This window comes from Arvicanthis niloticus, chromosome 10 (assembly GCF_011762505.2).
Source record: "Arvicanthis niloticus isolate mArvNil1 chromosome 10, mArvNil1.pat.X, whole genome shotgun sequence".
NCBI classification, from domain to species: Eukaryota; Metazoa; Chordata; class Mammalia; order Rodentia; family Muridae; genus Arvicanthis; species Arvicanthis niloticus.
Window position 1 is genome coordinate 22,876,863 of NC_047667.1, and position 20,049 is coordinate 22,896,911.

The following is a 20,049-nucleotide window of genomic DNA, read 5'->3' on the forward strand; positions in this document are numbered from 1 at the left end:
GCCCATACTAGAACTTTCTACTTTACCTTGCCCATTTCTAGGTGGGCGTATCTTGTTATATAAATAGTTTTAGTGTTTGAAGAACTAACAACAATTCAGATGTGCCACAAATGAACATTTACTGAGTGTGTATCAATTTTTGTCCAGACTGATAACGCTATTAGAAGTTTCAGGTCTGAGGTTAGAGCTTAGGGACCAGCGCTTGTCTAGCCTTGGCAGACCTCCAGTTTGATCCCCAGCACTTTTCCCAGGATGGTGGTGGAAGGGGGATTTTGATTTATTTTAGTCTGCCCTTCGGAGGAAAAGCCCAATCCCAATAAGTTCCAGATAACGGGAAGATGGCCACTTCTAGGTAGTATGCCGAGACAGGAACACAGGAGAACTGCAGAGGTCTTAGGGTGACAGGAGCTGTCGATCTAAATTTTGAAATTAGTGAACCCTAAATCATAATTTGGTCTGTCTTCAGACAGATTCTTCTCCCTCTGGCTATTCCCTGGAAGAATCTCATCTTCTAAAATCCAACAGTTACTTAGTAGTTGGGGAAGACAAAGATGCTTGCTTTGTAAACTAGGAGCATTCTGGAAGGGGTGCAGTCACCACACAGCATGGCCAAGCTGGAGTACCCCTGGGCAAGTCTTGGATGACACACAGGGTGGGGTCTAACTCAAGCTCCCAAGCCCCTTTTGTCTCCATCAGTTCTTCATCTTAGCTCCTGTGCTCTATGTCCCTCAACACTGTTCTTTCCCTCGTACAGCACAGTGGCAATATTTTAGAATTATTTTTCATTTCTGTGTAACTTCTATTGGCCTGTAAACTCTGTGAGAGGAGGGACAGTGCCTACTCTCATGGTCACCAATGTGAAGTCATCTACAGAGTAGGTACTAGTTGTTGCGTGTCGCTGGAAGGCGTATCAGGTAACCTTAGTTGCTGTGCTGTCATCCTGCGCGTGTGTGTGTGTGTGTGGGGGGGGGGCAACGTGGAGGCTGGAGATGGAACATAAGATGGAAAAATCCAACCAGCATTTATCTACATCCAAATGCAACAGAAACTGTTTCTAGCCATCTGAAAGAAGCCTTGTGTCAGTGATTTACAGTTTATTTAAAGCTCCCTTTTCTGACCTCTCTTCTCTGTGCCCAAAAGTTCCCCCCACTTGCCAATCTACCTGCTCCCCAGAAAGCAATGTTTCCCTAACTAGGGTAGTATGACAGAGGGGGCATATGGAAGGCTCCTATGTGGGAAAAAGAAAACAAACTTTTATCTAGTCACAAAGAGTCTCTTACCCAGCATCCTCCCTCCACACCAGGGAATAGGGAGACTGAGAACACGCTTCCTTATGCTGTCCTCGAGGCAAGGGGAACCCTACCCCAGACTCAACACAAGTTCCCTCCTCACGAGACTCTGAGATGGGGTGGGGGCAAGCTCAGAGGATAAGGGCTCTCTTCTAGCTCTGTCACCTGAGCTGTTCTGTGCTGTGGGACTTGGAGAGATTTCTGGAAACAGGGCAGAGAGAGAAGATGAGAAAACAAAAGGGGGTGTGGGGGTATTGGGGTTGGAAATCTGAAGCTAGGCTGGGTTACACAATGACGTGCTGTCAAGCAGAAGAGGACGAGAAAAATTGAGATGGGAGAACAGCTTATGAGGCCCAACTCTCCCTGAGGGTCTATAGGCAGCTAATGATTTCAGGAGGTGGGAGGGGTCAGAGACCTTTCCCCCCAGGGTGGGTACCCACTGATAAGGTACCCATGCTCCTGTAAATGACCTGTCATTCCTGTTTATGTAACAACTCTAATGCAATCCAATGGGTCATTAGGAGAAGAAGAGGAGGAAGAAGACTTGACAACATGAGAGTAGACGGGGGATGAGCTGGGAAGACGAGGTGATAGGGGAGGGAGGTGGGGACCAGAGAAGGTGATGACAGATGTGATTAAAATGCATTGTACACATGTATGAAAATGTTGTAACGATGCCCATTATTAGATATAATTGATAACATGGTATTGTAAACTTGTTTTTTTTTTTTTTAGAAGGGAATTAGAACTGGGAAAGAAGCAAGAAAATGAAAAAAGTTCTATCGGTGCTAAATGATAAGCCCGAGTTGACAAAGAGTCCCACTAGCTCCCAGCCCTGCATCTTAGCTTTTGTTTATATACAGCCATAAAGACTGAGAACTTAGGGGTGGAGTGATGGCTACACTGGATCCTTTCCAAGGGACCTGGGTTTGGTTCCCAGCACCCACACGGTGATGACTCACAACCATCTGTAACTCCAACTCCAGGGGATCTGATGTTCTATTTGAATTCCACAGTCAACAGGCTTGCACATGGAGCATAGACATAACATGCAAACAATGCGCTGACACACATATGGTCAGACAAACAAACAAATGTAGACTGGAGCCTGTGGCTCCTTCTCATTTCTCTAAATGTCCCTCCTCTTTTCTGGTCACTCTCTAATCCTTGTGGAGAGTCACAGTCAAATGCTGAAGACAACGAGGTCCCCACTCCCAGGTCCTCTTTATTCTACCCTACTCTCGATGGAGGAGAAACTACACGCTAACACATTAATGCAATGAACAGTATCAGCATGCACACTGAGCCCATTCCCATGACTTATCAGTCATCAAAATGCAAAACTGGGGCTGGAAAGATAGCTGAGCATTTAAAAGCACTTACTGCTCTTGCAGAGGATCTGGGTTCAGTTCCCAGTACCCACATGTCAACTCACAACTGCATGGAACGTTAGTTTCGGGGGATCCGTGACACCAACTTCTGGTATCTTCAGGCACCAGCATTCATGATGCACATAAACTCATTCAGGCACATACACACAAGGCAAACAAACCCCATTTTTAAGTCCTCTGTAATTCTGTACAAAATAGACAACAGAACATTGATAGGCTGTAAGCCAGAAAATAGAAACTGCTCCAACACTTTCTACCTGGTACAAAGACCTCAGGCAGGTAATTAAAACCCTTTAGCCTAGACAGAGAATATTGAAATTAAATGCTAGTCAAACAACAAAGTTAATCCATAAAAAGTAAGACAATTAATTAAAAACCAAGTCATATCTGCCTCTAGAATTGTATAAACAGAAGCTAACAAAATCATGTTAGTGTCAAAAAAATCTCAAGCTCCTTTAAGGCTCCTTATTGGCAATAATTTAAAGAGTTCTATCTAGAGCAAGCATGCTGTCAATCCAAGCAAAAATAAAATAAAGGACACTCTATTTTCCTTACAACTACCACTCCCCTCCCTAGACAGGCTAGCTTCAAAGGTCCATGCTCACGAGAGTCTCCTCTCAGCTCCTGAGTGAGAAGGGCTTCAAGCACGCGCTCCCCAATTTACTCAAACTTATTTCACGATTAGAATCCAGACTCACTCTTGTATATTTATTCCCACTTTTAATCTACAGGAGCCTCCCACGGGTGACAAAATCATATGAGGCTGAGAGGCATCTTCGAATGGTCTTCTGGTAACAGGCTGGCTTTTTAGAGAGGGTAAATTGTCATAGCTATATGAAAGGGTTAGAGAGACGGGAGGAAAGTCTGGATCCTGTTCTGAGAAGCCCCCAGGTTTTAGCTTACTGGATCCTCAAGTTCCACTTTGTCAAAGAAACACCTGACCAGAACAATAATGGAAGGAAGACAGAAAGATCCAGCTTCAGTTCTGATGTAGGTCGGTAAACACATGTATTGTCTCAGGAAAGCACAAGAAGGTACAGACTTTCCTTACAGCCTATCCACTGTAAACATTACTGAGAAAGTCACTTAGGGGACACGCGTGGTGGTGCATGCCTATAATCCTGGGACTTAGAAAAGCTAAAGCAGGAGGATCCCAGATTCCAGGTCAGCCTTGTTGGAAGAGTGAGACTGTCCCAGGGAAACAATCACGGTGGTGGTAGTGGTGGGGATGGTGGGTGTGGCAGCACATACCTATAAGTTCTAGTGTGTGGGAGGCTGAGGCAGGATGATTCGTTTGAGTATGAGACCAGCCTGGGCTATGGAGTGAATGAAACCTTATTTCAATAAATAAATAACAAAACAACCAGCCAACCAAAAGCAACAACAACAAAACTTCGGCTAGCAGGAAGTGGACAGTATCCAAAAGGTAGTATTAGACACAAGCCAGAAGGTCCAGGGAGCTGACTGAAAGCAAATAAGCCCTATCATGCTAAAATCAGGCCTCTGAGATGACAGGGAGCACGGGGAACGGACGGCAGCTGCAGTCACACATACCTTAGCCACATTAGAGACTATGTTTCTTTGAAACTCATGGGCACTCACACCCTAGCAAAATCTCCAGGCATATGGCCTATATTTAATTTATTCAACACCTATTATCAGTTTCAACATGCACATGCAAACACACATGTGTACATATGCACCATACTACTTAATTCCAGTAACTTTATGGGCTAGATATAAACATTATTTCAAATACCTGAACTCAAAGCTTGTAAGATATATACCTGGCCTGTAATGCTATCTATGTGGGAGACTGAGGTAGGAGAATCATGACCTGAAAGCCTGACTACATTACAGAGTGATTTCAAGTCCGGTCTGGGTAACATAGTGAGAATTTGTCTTAAATTAAAAAGCAAAAAAGACGGCTGAGGCAACAGTTTAGTGGTGGTAAAACAACAGGCTTGTACAAAGCCCTGAATTTGGTCTCTACATGTTGGGGAAAAATTTCTATCAGACAGGGTTTTTAAAAAAAAAAAAAAAAATCAGTAACCCCAGGACAGAAAATAGCAATTTATCCAAAGACATGCTTATGACATGCCAACCCATTTCTGTGTACAATAAGGTACTCAGATGGCTGAAATATTACTTCCTGTAGTCTTTTCTCATGCACTGAACTTTAAGACCAGTGTGAGGAAGATGTCCATCTTGAGCTAGCTCTTCTGTAATCAAAATCTGATAGAATGAGGAAATAGATTATACTGATAAGTGCATCTACATCACAAAGAAGTACCCTCTGTACTATGGACTGATACATAAATAGGAGAGTATGATTCAGAGACTCATAGTTCCTAAAAATGGCAGGGGGAAAAAGCTCTTCATGTCCTCCCTTCAATGGCCATCTCTGCTTTAGAAGACTGTGCTCTTCCCACCAGACAAAAAACAACTTATTGGGTCTCTAGAAACGTACTTTCCCTAGAAGCTAGACAATAATATTTCAAAATCTTAGCCACTGTCCTCTAATCCCCAACCCTTGAAATGGCTTTTACCTTCTATAGGTGAGGTTTTCAGTCTAGCGCAGATTTCCTGTACACCTCCATAGTGGGCACTGATCTGGGTCACTGCATCAGCTGCACGAAGCTCCATGAGCTTCCTCAGGTCCATTAAGGTGCAGCCAAACTCCCCTTCATAGCTCTCAGCCACTGAGTTGGCTGGCAAGTGATGTCCTGATGGATTCGTCATTTTGCCTTCTTCGGTTACCAGACTCAACCAGAGAAGATGCAGAGTTTCCCCTCTAACTGATCAGTGTCTCTTGCCTTCTCTTCCCCGTTTCTTCCCACTTCTTTCTTCTCTGGGAGCCCAGTTAGGGGATAATTTGACAATATCTTGTGCAATAAGTTTCAGAGTAGCAACACCAGGCCTAGATCCTTTCTTCTGTATTAAGTCTACTCGTGAGAGGAGGAAGAGGTTGGGGGAACTTAGAAGACGGACGTGGTGTCACGATGATTGGTGTCCTCTGGATGGAAATGGTTGTCCAGAGTAGGTAGGTTCCTAGTTTAGACTACTTGTCCATATAGACGTGCAAACAGGATAAGCATGTTACCATGGAGGCAACCTTAACAACAACCAGCAATTGCGATGGTAGGCCGACGTCAGGAGAAAGAGGAGGGCTCTCTGGATAACGATGATGGCTAGGCCTCTGGAATAGAGATGCAAAAAAAGACAAAAAGAAACAATTAGAACAGCCATGAGGATCCAGGATCTGCAAGGTACTCTCCAGCAGAAGGGTTTAAATGACAGTTGGTGTCTGAACGGAACTGAGAACCAAGGCCTAAGCTGAGTGTCCAGACTCATGGGAAGCCCTGGGTAGGCCTGCTGGTTGGTAATGTAGAGAATTTATTTCAGAAACATCATCTTTAGGTCTTACTTCTTCCAAATCAAGGCACACAAATTAACTTAAGAAACTCGCATATAAAAGGTTATAACCGCTAACACTCCCCCCCACTTCACGGGCTGACTGATTACAGGATACATTAGTCTGGCCTTACCTGTAAGATGTGAGAAGAATCGGAAAAGGAATCTAGACCTGAGGGGCCTGAAGCACCCTGTGCACCATCTACTCCCAACCCAGATGTTTACAAATGAGGAAGACAGGCTGATAAAAGGTCTCTTAGAACGCTTAGCCTTCAGTGGTATAAAAATTTGGAAACCTACGGATGGCAGTTATCTGGCACTAAATTTTGGTCTCAGGTCTAAGTCCTCCCAGAGGCTTTTCCTGGTAAGGAAAGAATGAAACATGCTAACAGTTTATGTCACAGGGCGGATTCAGTTTTCTATAAGGGGCAGGTGGACTTCTGAAGAAGAAAGATAGTAAGTCTGAAGCCTATGAATGTTCAAGTTTCTCCAGTGTAGGAGAGATAAGAGAGCGGTCTGTTCAGCCCATAAACAGGCCCCAACACTGTCCTTAGAGTAAGGGAGCACCAAGGGGACTCATGTTAGCATAGTGACACATCAGAGAAAAAGATAGGCGTTTTTCCTTCAGCAAGACAGAAGTTACCTGGAACACACACTTAGCTGAGCTGTGTAGGCACAGCTAAGTGTATGTGGGGATGGGTGGGGCTGAAGGTGGCTTAGAGACTGGGCTGAACTCTACGCTCAGCTGCAGACAAGGGCTGGCTACATGTTATACACCAGCCACTCAGCTATGAGAGGCTCAAGTACATGGGGCCCCATTCTGGTTAAATAGCAACCCCTCAATTGGTTTATGTTGCCAGGGGCTGGCAAGGTATGCCAACTGGCTGTGTAATGAACAGATGCTTACAGAAGGCGAACACAACTCTAGAGTCATCAGAGAAGTACTTGGTTCTTTTTAATCAATTATTTTCTCCAGAAATCCCATCTGGCCAAAGCCCCTGGCTGATTCCAACCAATCCTTTTTCAGGGAGGTTCCTCTGGGATGGAGGTTATCACACCTCTGCCCCTCAGCCAGCGCACTCCATCCACCTCCCCAATACTCCAACTTACAATGAGTTAAGCAAGCAGAGAATCCCAAAAAGCTTTCTTGAGGCAGGAGGTCTAACTCCCTCATTAAGACTAGTGTAGGAGCAGGGCCCACACTAGCTTCCTATTCAAATCCCATGGGAAGAAGACTCGAGGATGGTACAAGAAGCGGGGCACACGTTCACATAACTATGCTGTTACAATTGCTTAATTATTCTGCTAATTATTTTTGTTAATTTCTTACTATACCTAATTTTGTGTATGCACACTTGTATGCACACACAGGTATGTGTGCATTTTTGTGTGTATACATGTGCTTAGAGGACATAGGTAAACTTTAAGCTAGGGTCTCTCATTAATCTAGAGCTTCCCATAGACTAGGCGGGCTGGCCAGCAACTTCCAGAGATCCTCCTGTTGTTGCCTACACTTAGGGATCCAGTGGGTGGGTATCTTGGAATGCATCTCCCCCTTCCCCCAACTGTCGGGACTTTATCTCAGTTTAGTTCTCCAAGCCTGTAAGGGATGAGAGGGGCTACAGCAGCAAGCGACCCATCTTGACCTTTAACCTTTGAGGGGGATGTCCAAGGTAATGCCGATGAGCATGAAATGGGAAGTCAGACTTTCATTTCCTTTCTTTGTTTTCTTTCATTTCCTTCCTTTCTTTCTTCCCTCCCTCTTTCTTTTCTTCCTTCCTTCCTTCCTTTCTTTCTTTCTTTCTTTCTTTCTTTCTTTCTTTCTTTCTTTCTTTCTTTCTTTCTTTCTTTCTTTGAGACAGGGTTTCTCTGTGTAGCCTTGGCTGTCCTGGAACTCACTCTGTAGACCAGGCTGGCCTCAAACTTCAAGATCTGCCTGCCTCTGCCTCCCCAGTGCTGGGAGGAAAGGCGTGCGCCACCACTGTCCAACACATTTTACTTTTCTTAGTTTAAAGTTTTGTATGTATATGGGTATTTTACCTGCATGCGATGTCTGTGTAGCACTTGCATGCCTTGTTTCTAAAGAGGCTAGAAGAAGGTGTCAGATCCTCTGGAGCTTGAGTTACTGACAGTTGTGAGCTGCTGTGTGGGTGCTGGGAATCAAACCTGAGTTCCCTGGAAGAGCAGCCAGTACTCTTAACTGCTGAGTCACCTCTCCAGCCTCTACAGACATTCTTGCTATGGACTGTCCTGGGGCTCACTATACAGTGTTGGCTGTAAATTCAATTCATGATCCGCACCACCCCCTCCAGCTTTCCCAAGTGCCGGGATGACAGGTATGCTGATATTTTTATTACTGAATACACCGGTAGCACATTCAGAAACACCCATGCTACTCTCCCAGTCACCTCTAGCCTGCTAAGAACCTTTAATTGGGAGAAGAATCAGCCGTACATAGCACATCGTGTTAAGGTAATAGTAAAGGAAGGATTCTGGACTTAATGCACAAGCATTTCAGGATGTTAGATGTTCTCTGTTCAACACAGGGCATTCAAGCAATGGGAGAAAAACCTCACTTGATTTGAGTGAACTTTTGTTTTCTTGTCCTTTAAGCAGAAGAACAATTGCTCCATGAACCTCTCCAATTTTCCTCTCCAGGGAGCCCCCACCCTCCAAGGAAAAGAAAATTCTAAGACAGCTTCCTTAACAATACCAGGAGCTGGGTTGTAGCCACTAGGAAGAGTCATTAGCACCTATGGTCCTGGGTCTCACGAGAACGAGAAAGGGCTATCTAAGTCCAGAGTCCTTACTTTGAACCTCTCCTCAGGTTCAAGAGAGAGAAAGTCTTCCTCTCACACAGATGATTAGAAGGCAGAATGCTACAGAACTGCTCCAGGAGAGTCAGAGACGTATACTCGGCACATCAGCTGTCCAGCCATTGATTCAAGAGTCTAAGTAACAGCATATGATGGAGACCTCAGGTTTCAGAGGGATCCACTAAAGCCCTGCTGCACTGAGGGACACAGGAGTTTCTAGAATGTGAGCTCTTGGTAACTGCTGAGCTTCCGCCTACCCTTATTAGGCAACTGCTGAAGAAAAATCTGTGAGCCTTCATTACTCCAGCCAGAGAGGTGCTACCTCTGTTGGGTCAGGATTAGTCAGTCACTCGGAGGAAAGCATTCTGGGCTAGGTATGTTCTCCATCCTGTCTTCAGCCTTTTCTAACCCAGGGGATAACGGCTAGAAGGCGGACGTCTCCTCCTTTCTTCCTGGGGCAAGAAATCACATTACTTCATGTGATCACTCAGCCCTGCTTCCCAATGCTTCTGAGATACATGACACCCCACACCTTCTGATAAGGGGTGCAGTGAGACTCCTTAGCAGGTACCCCAAATAAGAAGAAAGCCCTATGACCTGGGTCAGCAAAGCTCAACTCAACAATAGCCCGATTAGGTTTCCCTTCAGTTCAGTCCAAGGAGCCCCTTCCTCTAAGATCCTCTCCTAGGGTGCTGAAGAAGGGGTTCATTTCCAGATCATCAGGGAAAGGGGGTGACTCTGCCTATGTAGGTGACAGAGAAGGTCATCTTTGCAGATATGGAAGGAATCTGTCCCCCAATCCTCCCAGGCCATAGCTTCCTCTGAAACTGGATGAGCCACGGCAATAATAGAGCATGCTGGGAAATGGAGAAATGTGGTAGGGGGCTTGGATTTAGGCCTCCAGGTTGGTGCAGCACTGCAGACAGACTGCCTAGAGTAATACATGACATGGATCACTCTACTGGAGCAGCTTAGGAGAGCAGACATTCACATTCCACCCTGTTCTGTCCTTTTCTCTGGGCTAAGAGTTTTTGCTTTAGGGTAAGTTGTTCATACCTGGGGACATTCCAGGAGTCACTCTCAAGCATGACGTGAGATGGATGGAGAAGAGCTCTCTGGGTAGGTAAAAAGGCTGGCCCCGTCTATGGGATGCACCAGACTGAGATCTGAAAACTGCTCCTTAGCTCCCCAGGGTACCTGTAGTCTGCACTGATGAGTGCCCCCCATTCCAAAGGGGGCTCCACTTTCTCTCATAGTCAGGAGCAGGGCAGGGGTGAAGAGAGGTGGGAAAGGAGGAGAATATTGTTTCCTGGGTACATTCACTGTAATAGGTGCTATACTTGACACTTCATGTAAATATGAGAAAGATACCAAGTGTATATAATATGAACGCAAATATTATACAGTCCCTAGTACAGTGGCTGACAAGGACTGGGTGCTGTGTTCTTGGTAGATATTAACATCACTACATATGCTGAGTCACTGAATGTCCATCAACAACCGTATTTTACAGAGACAAATATGTCTCCAGAGAGGCAGGGTTTGAGCCCTAATCTGAACCCAAATCCACTCTACCTCGGAAACGTGAGCAAAGCTATAGGGAAATGAAAACAAAGCTATAGCGGTACCCCTAAACCACAAGGGCCCACAGAAACCTATTGGTCTCTTGATCGTGACTCAGACAAGCTTTGGTATTGATGAAACACCCTTTGATTTTTCTAAGTAGTGGTAGACTCAAAGCTCACCATGAGAAGACGTGGCCCAAACCTTCCTCTCTCTCCCACTCCACATCACCACCCCGACACCATCCCAAGGCAGGATGAACTGGGCTCTAGACTGGCAAGGCTCTAAGGGCATGCAGTCCCCACCTGAGAAGAGCCAAGGAATGCAGATACACATCTCATCCCTCCACCTATCTTGGTTTTTCTACCCTTAAAGACCTTCACCGAGAAGGCCTGCTCAGGTCTGAATCTCTCTGGCACTCCAACACTTCCCAAAGAGTCAAGTGGGCTGGGGTATGGAACTAAGCTGGTGGGGTGCTTGCTTAGCCTGTAGGAGACCCTGGGTTCCATCCTCAGCACCACATAAACCAGAGCCAGAGTGGCTCTGGAATCCTAGTCCGTGGTAGAAGCAGATCAAGAGTTCAGGTCCAGCTTATATACCGAGTTTGACATCAGCCTGGCCTGTGTGAGATCCCATCTAAAAAGGCAGGCCAATGAGATAGCTCAGAGAGCTCGTATGCTGTCAAGGAAGATGGTCTGACTTTGATCTCTGGGACATACATGATAGAAAGAGAAAATGGATTCCCACAAGTTGCTCTCTGACATCCATCTGAGTGCCTTGGCCACATCCGCATGCACACACACTCCCCCATACAAACAAGTAAATGTAATTTAAAAAGTTTTGATTGTTTATTTTTAAAGGAAAAAAAACAAAGTTGGCAAGAGCCTGGCCATGCAGTTCTTCTAGTCCTTGGGAGGCCAGAGGCAGGGAGATGGAAAAGTTCAAGGCTAGTTGGGGCTACACAGAAGCTCTAGGCCATCAAGAGCCATCAAGAGACAGTGAGACTGTCTCAAAGACAAAATAAGAACCTGGCCCCGCAGGCTGCTGTGTCTGAACTGTCCTGAGCCGGCCCTTCACATAGCTCCCAGGCAGACTGACCTAAGCATGCTCTCCCTTTAGACACATGGGAAGGAGGTCAGAGGCAGAAGGCAGGACTTTTTGTCAGAGTGTTGGTAACATTTAGGTGGTAGTGATACTGCCTTTCATCACTTCCCAAGAGCTACACTCATAGCAGGAAGCCGAGTGAGGCAGGGCACTGGACCACAGGATGGCACTCTGTGGCCAGATGCAGAAATCTGATGCTCAGTTAGCTCTTAGACCTGGGTGCTGTGGGCCAATCCTTCCTGAGGGGAGAGTACTGCTTCCTGGTTAGGTGTGGTAGTGCATGTTTCTAAGCCCATCCCAATTCAGGATGGTAAAAGTAGGAGGAGCAGGAGGAGGAAGAGGAAGAGGAAGAGGAGTTCAAGGCCAACCTGAGATACAGGAGAAAGAAATGCAATGTCAGCATTTGAGGAACGACCTAGAGAAAGTATGACCTCAGAGATCCACAATCCATCCTCCTCCCTGAAGCCACCAGGTATTTCTAAGTTAAACAAAGTACAAAGCATATCTGGACCCAGCACATCTGGATCCAGCAAACCTGGACCCAGCAAACTAAGCCTAGGTTTACCACATAACAAAGTTCTTATACAGGACCTGAAGAGGGCATACACAAGGATTTCCCTGCCATGTTATCTGTTGTGACAGCCAGTTGGAAGCCGTGAACTTCCAAGAGACTTGAGGATTCACTAGATGGTAACAGGTCAGCCTTAGAGGTGGGAGCAGGAATGTACCTTCCTTCCAGGGCACTGTCACAGCCTTCCCTTCACTCTCAGCTCCATCCTATAATGGCACTCATATTATCAGGACAGGATAAGGCAACCCCCTGGGACCCAGAGCCAGGTCCCTCTTCCAAATCATCTGGGATACACTGGCCCAGGTCATCTTCATCCTCTTGGGGCTAGATGACCATTGTGCTCTGTGTGTGTGTGTGTGTGTGTGTGTGTGTGTGTGTGTGTGTGTGTGTGTTGGGGTATGTAGAGTTAAAAAGCAAGCATATCTTTCTTTTGGTAGAGAGTAGATTTTGGGTGAGAGTGACAATACCATATAGAAGGTCTGGCATCCGGGGAGCTGGCAGCCTCCCTACCCCGTTGATCATGAGAAACGCTTGGGCAAATGGTCAGCTGGAGTATTTGCTTCTCACCCTTCGGACCTAGAACAGGAAGCTGCTGGGCTACATTCAGTGCCCAAGGGCAGTGACTCTCAAGCATTCGGTATAGACACATTCTTGGATGACAGAGATTGCCTTTCTTGGGGCTGCTGTGTTTTTTCCACACATTGGTTCCTAGGGAACAGAGCGGCTTTTCTGCAGCTGGATTTTCAGCATCTGGATTGGCTCTGGGGTTATTTTTAGAAACAAATTCCATCAGATTCCGTCCTCCTCATGGAGGGAAGTGGAGGGTCAATCCCTCCTGGCTATAGAGTATGGACCTGCTTGCTCCAGGTGACTTCTCTTGTCTACCACAAAGGGGTGGCAGGGCAGCTGCTCTGTGCCTAGGATCTCCATATGAAAGACAGCAAAGCAACATTGCCAAGTGACGTAGACAGTTGTTAGGATGGCCAACCATTTGCCCCTTTCAACCCCTTGGGTCCCACTGTACATAGAAAAGGAGCTCTCACCACCCTGGCCTTCCTGGAGTTCACTTACCCCAACTAGTTCCTGGAAGACACAGGCAAAGAGTGAGGCCAGCTTGCTGGAAAGGTGTTTATTAAGAAAGCAAACAAAACACAATAACAACAACGAAAATCAACACTAACTGGGTGCACACACACACATTTGTTATCCCAGCACCTAGGAGGATGAAGCAGGAGGATTACCATGAGTTTGTGGCTATATGGTAAGACCCTATGTTAAAAAGAAACAAAACAAAAACAAACAAACAAAAGAAGGGAAGGGAGGAGGAGGGAGAGGGAAGAAAAGAAGGCTTTGGATATGGGAGGGAAACCAGGACTCCTGGGAGATGGCCCTCTCTCAGCTTCCAGATCAGGACTGAAGCCAGCCTAGGAATGGATCTATCTTATCCTATCTATCTATCTATCTATCTATCTATCTATCTATCTATCTATCTATCTGTCATCTATCCATCCACCCATCCATCCATCATCATCTATTCCTTTCCTCCTCAACCTTGGTTTTTGTTGTTGTTGTTGTTTTTTTTTGGTTTTTTTTGAGATAGGGTTTCTCTGTGTAGCCTCAGCTATCCTAGAACTTGCTCTGTAGACCAGGCTGGTCTTAAACCCAGAAATCTGCTGGCCTCTGCCTCCCAAGTGCTGGGACTACAGGCATGCATCACCACTGCCAGTCTGAGAATGGACGTTTCTAACAACTGGATAGAGAAGCCATTGGTCAGCGCAGCATTTGAGAGCCCCACAGGGATTCTGATGCTTTCTACCCCCTCCCCCCATGTAAATCAGCAGCCCCTCAGGGTTACAGGCTTTGAAAGCATTGTAGAGCACTGCCCTAGCTCCAGGCTGACAGGCAGGCAAAGGCAAGGCCATGCCACCTCTCTGCTCTTGTCAGGTGCTCTTTGGATGCTGGCATCCTTTTTTTTTTTTTTTTAATCTCAGAAACCCATGAGCGTTCAAGGAGAACTACCTCTTTTATAGGCTACAGCAGGAGCCTGGGTTTATTTAGGAACTTGGGCTCAGGTAGAGCCGAACCCCTGTCATTTCCGCTTTCTGTCTCTACAGGAGAGGAGGACAGGTGGAAACATCACACAGTGAGAACTTCTCACTCCCTAACCCCCACCTCATCCCCACCCTGCCTAGGGCCCCTGCCTGCCTAAGGGCCAAGCCCACTGTCTCCAGGACACCCCCCCCCCCAAGCCTGCCCACTGCTCCCAGGCCAAGGGCCTCAGTGTGCTGGTGGGGGCAGCAGCTGCTGTTTTCCAGGCTGGCTGACAGGCTGTTATAAACACTTGTTTTAGGTTGCTATGGCAAAGAGAGTGTGTAGCCTGGCTACGGTGAAGCTATTTATGTGCCTGAAATGGCAGAGTGGTATGTTTTTTTATTATTTTACTTTGAAAGTTTTCCTTTCCCAACCCCCTAGAATGACATTAAGGGGGGGGGGAGAAGGAGGGGACTACAACTTTCTCAAGAACAAAAATGAACAGAGTCAGAAAACAAAGCTTGAGCCTTGGGCTGGGTAGAGGAAACCAGAAGTGAGGGCATGAGTGAGCCAGCACCTTAAAGAAGGGAATGCCTGGCTTCTGCCCACAAGCAGGCCTTACATCTTGGGAGCTGGAGGCCCAGCTCATCAGGGGGAAGGGCCAAGTCCGGGTCCCTGTCACCTTCTTATAAGCTTCTACTTAGGAGAATGACAAAGCCTTTTTGTCATCACCCTCCAACCACTGTCCTCAGTGTCCCATGTCCTGTCACCGGGATGAAGACAGGAGGAGAGCCTCAAAACTACCACATCCTTGCATGGGTGGCAGGGCTGTCTGGCGTGGAACCTAGCCACAAGTGGCTGGAGGTTTAAAGGGTTTCAGGTGCTTCTGAAGAGACACACATTCCTCTGCTTGTCATCTCCAGTGTGTGTGTGTGTGTGTGTGTGTGTGTGTGTGTGTGTCCCTACACAACACATCTAAGATGTTAGTAGAGGTGTTGAGAACCCACCATACCATTGAGTAGGTCTTTAAGTTCAAATGCTACAGGAGGATTAAAACTGAGCTTAATTTCTGCTTAGACACTGTGTCTCCAGGCCATCAAGCACAGGAAAAATTATATATATATATATATATATATATATATATATATATATATATATATATATATATATACACACACACACACACACACATATATGGCAGAGGCAGAAAATGATCAGAAATCAGACTCTCAACTTTGTTTCTGAGTACTATGGCTCTCAGCCTTGTTGACTCTCCCACCCCAAATAAAATAAGGAGAGAGGAAAGAAATCACTAGTCATGGGTACACGTGTGGAAGTGACTTCTCTAAAGATTCTGTAGTCACTTAATGGCAGAGAGGAGAGTCACCTTCCAGGGGCCAGTGGCTAGAATGTTCAATCCCAGTGAGAGAGAGAGAGAGAGAGAGAGAGAGAGGGAGAGAGAGAGATTGGTTGATTCTGACTGATTTCAGAATCTTAACATCCCTTTTCTCTACCTTTTCCAGCTCTTTTCAGATGGTAGACTCTTACTAATAAGTAAGGAACATACTGCTGTTGGGCATATTAACTAGACCAGAACAAAATGAGGATGGGGTTTGAGAGTACACATTTCTAGGCTGCTCCAATTCCCTCCATACTGAAAAATAACTGAGAGGTTTATGGACGCCTCTATGGCTGGGAAAGGATACAAAAAAAAAACCCCACCCATAGGGAGATGAGAGGGCAGGAAGAGTAGAGGGAGGGGGCCAGCTCCCCCCCTCCAGGGAAGCCTCCTTCTGCTGCAGCCAGAGAGGTCAGAGTCTCAAGCGACAGCCCCAGTGAACTAATAAAAGTGGTGCTTCAAAAAATCAGAACCTGAGACACATATCAGTCTTGGCAGCACCTTGAGGTCAAAAGAGCAGAGTGAACAGAGTTTCTAAGCTTGTCAAACTAACTATCATCAGCTTCCCAGTTCCTTGAGGGTAGAAGGGTGAGGGGAGGGGTGAGGGAGGGTTGCAAAGAGGGTGGTGGTGGTGGTGAGTCAGGGCATCTTGCTGGACAGCGGAGCACAAGCTGTTCAGAAGGTAGCAACCGTGACCTCTCACACTCCAGAAACCCCAGCGTGTGTCTCCTGGGTTTGAGGTTGGTGGATACTACTCAGGACCTTATAAAACAAAACAGATGCTGACATCGACCTGTCTCAGAATCCCAGGGTAGACGAGCTTCCAAAATCATGGACTGTAAAGAACACCTGAGCCAAAGGGCTCAGCTCCGTGGTGACAGACATGGAGTTCACCGTTGAAAGAGACAAAGGGCAGGCAAACAGGTGACTCAACCACAGCTGGTCACTGTTGATGGGTCCTCAGCAGTGTGTGTGTGTGTGTGTGTGTGTGTTTCTTCCAAGTGAGCAGTATCCCAGCTGCAGCCTAATGCTTGACTCATCGTGTGGAATTAGTGAATAAGGGCGATCCTGGGAGGTGTCATCTCCAAGATGAGGGAGAGCAGAGTCCTGGAAGGGTGTGTTTGTGCTAGATCCCCTTTTAAATGTCCCGATTTGCTCAGACTGAATGGATTGGAGGTATCTCTCCCTTGGACTCCAGGATTTTGGTGTAGGAGACATATGGGCCATCGGCACGAGAGTCTCCCACTCTCTGATGAGAGGTGAAGTACCAGGTTATCAGAGATCATGGGGATGTCTAGCATCACTCTTTCATTTGAAAGCATGGACTCTATTCTCTCATATCTAGGTATAGGAACACCCCACCTGGCTACTTCAATATCCTATCCTCTCTCTTTAGATGTTTACTAGGACAGCCTAACTGTGCAGATCCTAATTCGTCTTACCTGGATAATCTATGAACAAAAGCACCCTCATCCTGATCCACACAGGCAGCAAAAGTCACAGGGATATCCCAAGAAGCAGCTAGGCACTGTAGGGCCCCCATCGAAGGCACCAGCATGGGCCTCTCTGTTAGAGCATAGGCCGCTATGTCTACTCTTCATTCTCCCAAGTCCATCAGAGCCTGCCTGACCAGGTCAGCTGGCAATGTGGTCTCTGACTGCTTGGAGAAGTAGCAAAGCAGTTGCCATGAAGGACTGATAAGTGAGTAACACACACACACACACACACACACAGAGAGAGAGAGAGAGAGAGAGAGAGAGAGAGAGAGAGAGAGAGAGAGAGAGAGAGAGAAAGGAGAGAAACGGGAGAACCCCTTATGGAGTTAACCCCAAAGTCAGCATTTCATGTGCTTGGCCAACCTTGAAATAAGGAGTGGGCTGATTGTGGAAGGGGTTGGAACACTAGAAGGATGCACAACACACACCAGGATAACTGCTTTTAAGGCTCCCAAGGAAGCAAGCCGTTGCTGCCCAGCTGCACGTTACTAGATGGTTCTGCTGTCCCCATGGAACTTGGATAAGGAGCAGATATGGAGGATTCGATTTACCCTGCCTGGCGGCAGAGGCCTTCTTCTGTCTCTTCACACCATTATGGAAAGATTCAGAGAAGAACCAAAGGGAGAGGAGTACGGAGCAGCCATGTTTCTAAAACTCCCATGGGCGCTTCACATTTGCTCAGGTTTGCCAGCGTGAGCTTTCCCCAGCTTCTCCAGCCTCGCACTTCCTGGCCAACTGTTTGGAATTAGCAAGATCTTCATCACTAGGGAATAACCCTTTTAGGTGTTGGGGAAAGCTCGTGTCTCACCATCCCTGGAAGTAGCTGGCCCAAAGAGAAGTTGAGGACACAGCCTTCTTTCTCTTCCCCTCACCCCCCCTTCCCCAGCCAGCCTCAGAGGACTCTCCTGGAGGGTGAGGGAGCAGGGGCATGCTGGCAGCAGGCTGGGGGAAACTTTGCCGTCTAAGGCTATGGAATTCTCCAGCTGGGCTCCTCCTTAATCATCACAGTACGGCTGTATCCCCAACTTGGAGCTTTAAAAGGTAGCCAGGCCATAAGAAAGACAAACATGTCAGCGAGAAGAAGAGCCGGTGCAAGCTGGTGTAAGCACCTCTAACTCGGGCTCTGGAGTAACCAAGGAATTGCAACAAGAGAGAGGCCCCCCCAAAGTGGGCATAAGCCATATGGCAGAGATGGCTTCCAGACTCACACTGAACACTGCCTGTAGCCACATTCCTGACCCCTTAGAGAATTTTGCTTCCGTTATGAACCTACCGGGAGAAGGAATGTCTAACGGCTGGTGGGGATTGCTTGATTCGTTTTTGAAAACTTTCTCCTTTCTCCTTGAAAAAGAAATCAGAGGCTGTGTGGCCGTTTGGGAAAAGAAAACAAAAAGTACCAGAGAGCCCATAGGCCTGAAATACTAGCTTCCAAGATGGTACAAGTGGCCTCGGAGGCCAGGTTGCTATGGTTTCCAGGAGGACAAATAGAGATTTGGCCCAAAAGACGGGTAGGGAGGGAACTGCCTTTTTCTTCCTATGGGAATAGTTTCAAGAAAGGAGGGTGTGTACAAACTGAGGAGATGGTTACAGGACTCAGAGCAAAACTTGTGCAACCTAAACCATCCCAATCTTCCCGAGAGCAACAGAGAGGAGGCCCTTGTAGAATAAGGCCCTATCCAGGGTAAGATCACCTCAGAATGCCTAGAGAGGTGAGCTGAGACCGAGCTGCCTCTGGAGAGCCTGGACCTGGAGAAGACAGATGAGGCCAACAGCCCCAAACTATGTGTGAAGGATCAGTTTCCCCCAGCTAAGGTCTTCTTGGCCTCCCACCCCTCCATGGCATTAACACACTACCTGTCCAAGTCTCCTGCTTGCTTCCCCTTTCAACTCTCAATCCAAAGGGACAGGATGGGTGGGATACTGTCAAGTGCCAGCCTGCTACCATGTCCTCCCAGCAGGTGCTGTCAGCAGAAATCAGCCACCTGGCCAAGGAATTCCCTTTTAGACCTCGAGGAAACTGTTGTTTCTGAGATCCTCCATTTGGATGAGAGCAACGGAGTTCGTGTCAGCTTGCCTCCTCCTGGAGAGGTGACAAAGAGGGCTGAGGTTTCTAAAGATGGCAGAAGAGTCTCTGGCTGAGGATTCTGCCATCTTTAGAATAAAAGACTTGGGTACCACAGTAGACAAAGTATCACCATGTCCTCCCACTTTCTCAAAACACAAGAGCTGTCATCAGCTAACCACAGTCAAGAGGTCAATAAATCACAAGTATATCACTGGCAAATGCACCAGTAAGTTCCTTGCCTTTTCTGGAAAGATCCCTGCTTTGCTGCCAACTACAGCAGTGGTTCTCAACTTGTGGGTCGTGACCCCTTTGGGTGGTGAATGACCCATTTCACAAGGGTTGTCCACAAGGGTGTTCTGGTATACCATCTGTATACCAGATATTTACGTTAAGATTCATAACAGTAGCAAAATTACAATTACGAACTAGCTATGAAAATAATTTTATGATTGGGAGTCAGCACACACGAGGGACTGGGCTAAAGGGTTGTGACCCTAGGAAGGTTGAGAACCACTGGACTACAGCATCACACAAGTCACAGAATCTTACCCAGTGTTGTAGAGAATTTTGGGGAAACTAATATAAGCCTCATGGTTTTACACAAATTGACTGTGAGCCAAACATGGGACCAGGCACTGGACAAACATGTTGCATGTCCAGATGGGAAATCAGGGTAGAGACAGGTGGGGGATAAAGTGGTCTGTATCAGGCATGTACTGGAGGCTAGCACTGTCTTCCTTTACCTGCTCACTCACACGTATCAGGCATATCTGGGGCCATACTACTTGGGCAGTCAAGTTTCATGCAGGAGTGTTCGTTCACGGCTTCCCTCCCTTCCCCCACCTTATAGCTCAGTCCTATACCCATGCCCTGAACAAAGGGGACCTTTCTGCTTCCTTGAGGCTGCTAC

The 20,049-nt window shown here is 46.9% G+C and overlaps 1 protein-coding gene across 3 annotated transcripts in view; it reads right to left on the reverse strand.

Moving 5' to 3' along the window:
• Positions 1-20,049, reverse strand: part of Atp2b4 (ATPase plasma membrane Ca2+ transporting 4) — a 95,590-nt gene that overhangs the window by 42,814 nt on the left and 32,727 nt on the right. For all 3 annotated transcript variants that reach the window (XM_034513005.2, XM_076941200.1, XM_076941199.1), the window contains one exon: positions 5,230-5,879. In XM_034513005.2, the coding sequence (XP_034368896.1) occupies positions 5,230-5,422 (193 nt within the window). In that variant the 5' untranslated portion in view covers positions 5,423-5,879. The remainder of the gene's footprint in view (positions 1-5,229; positions 5,880-20,049) is intronic.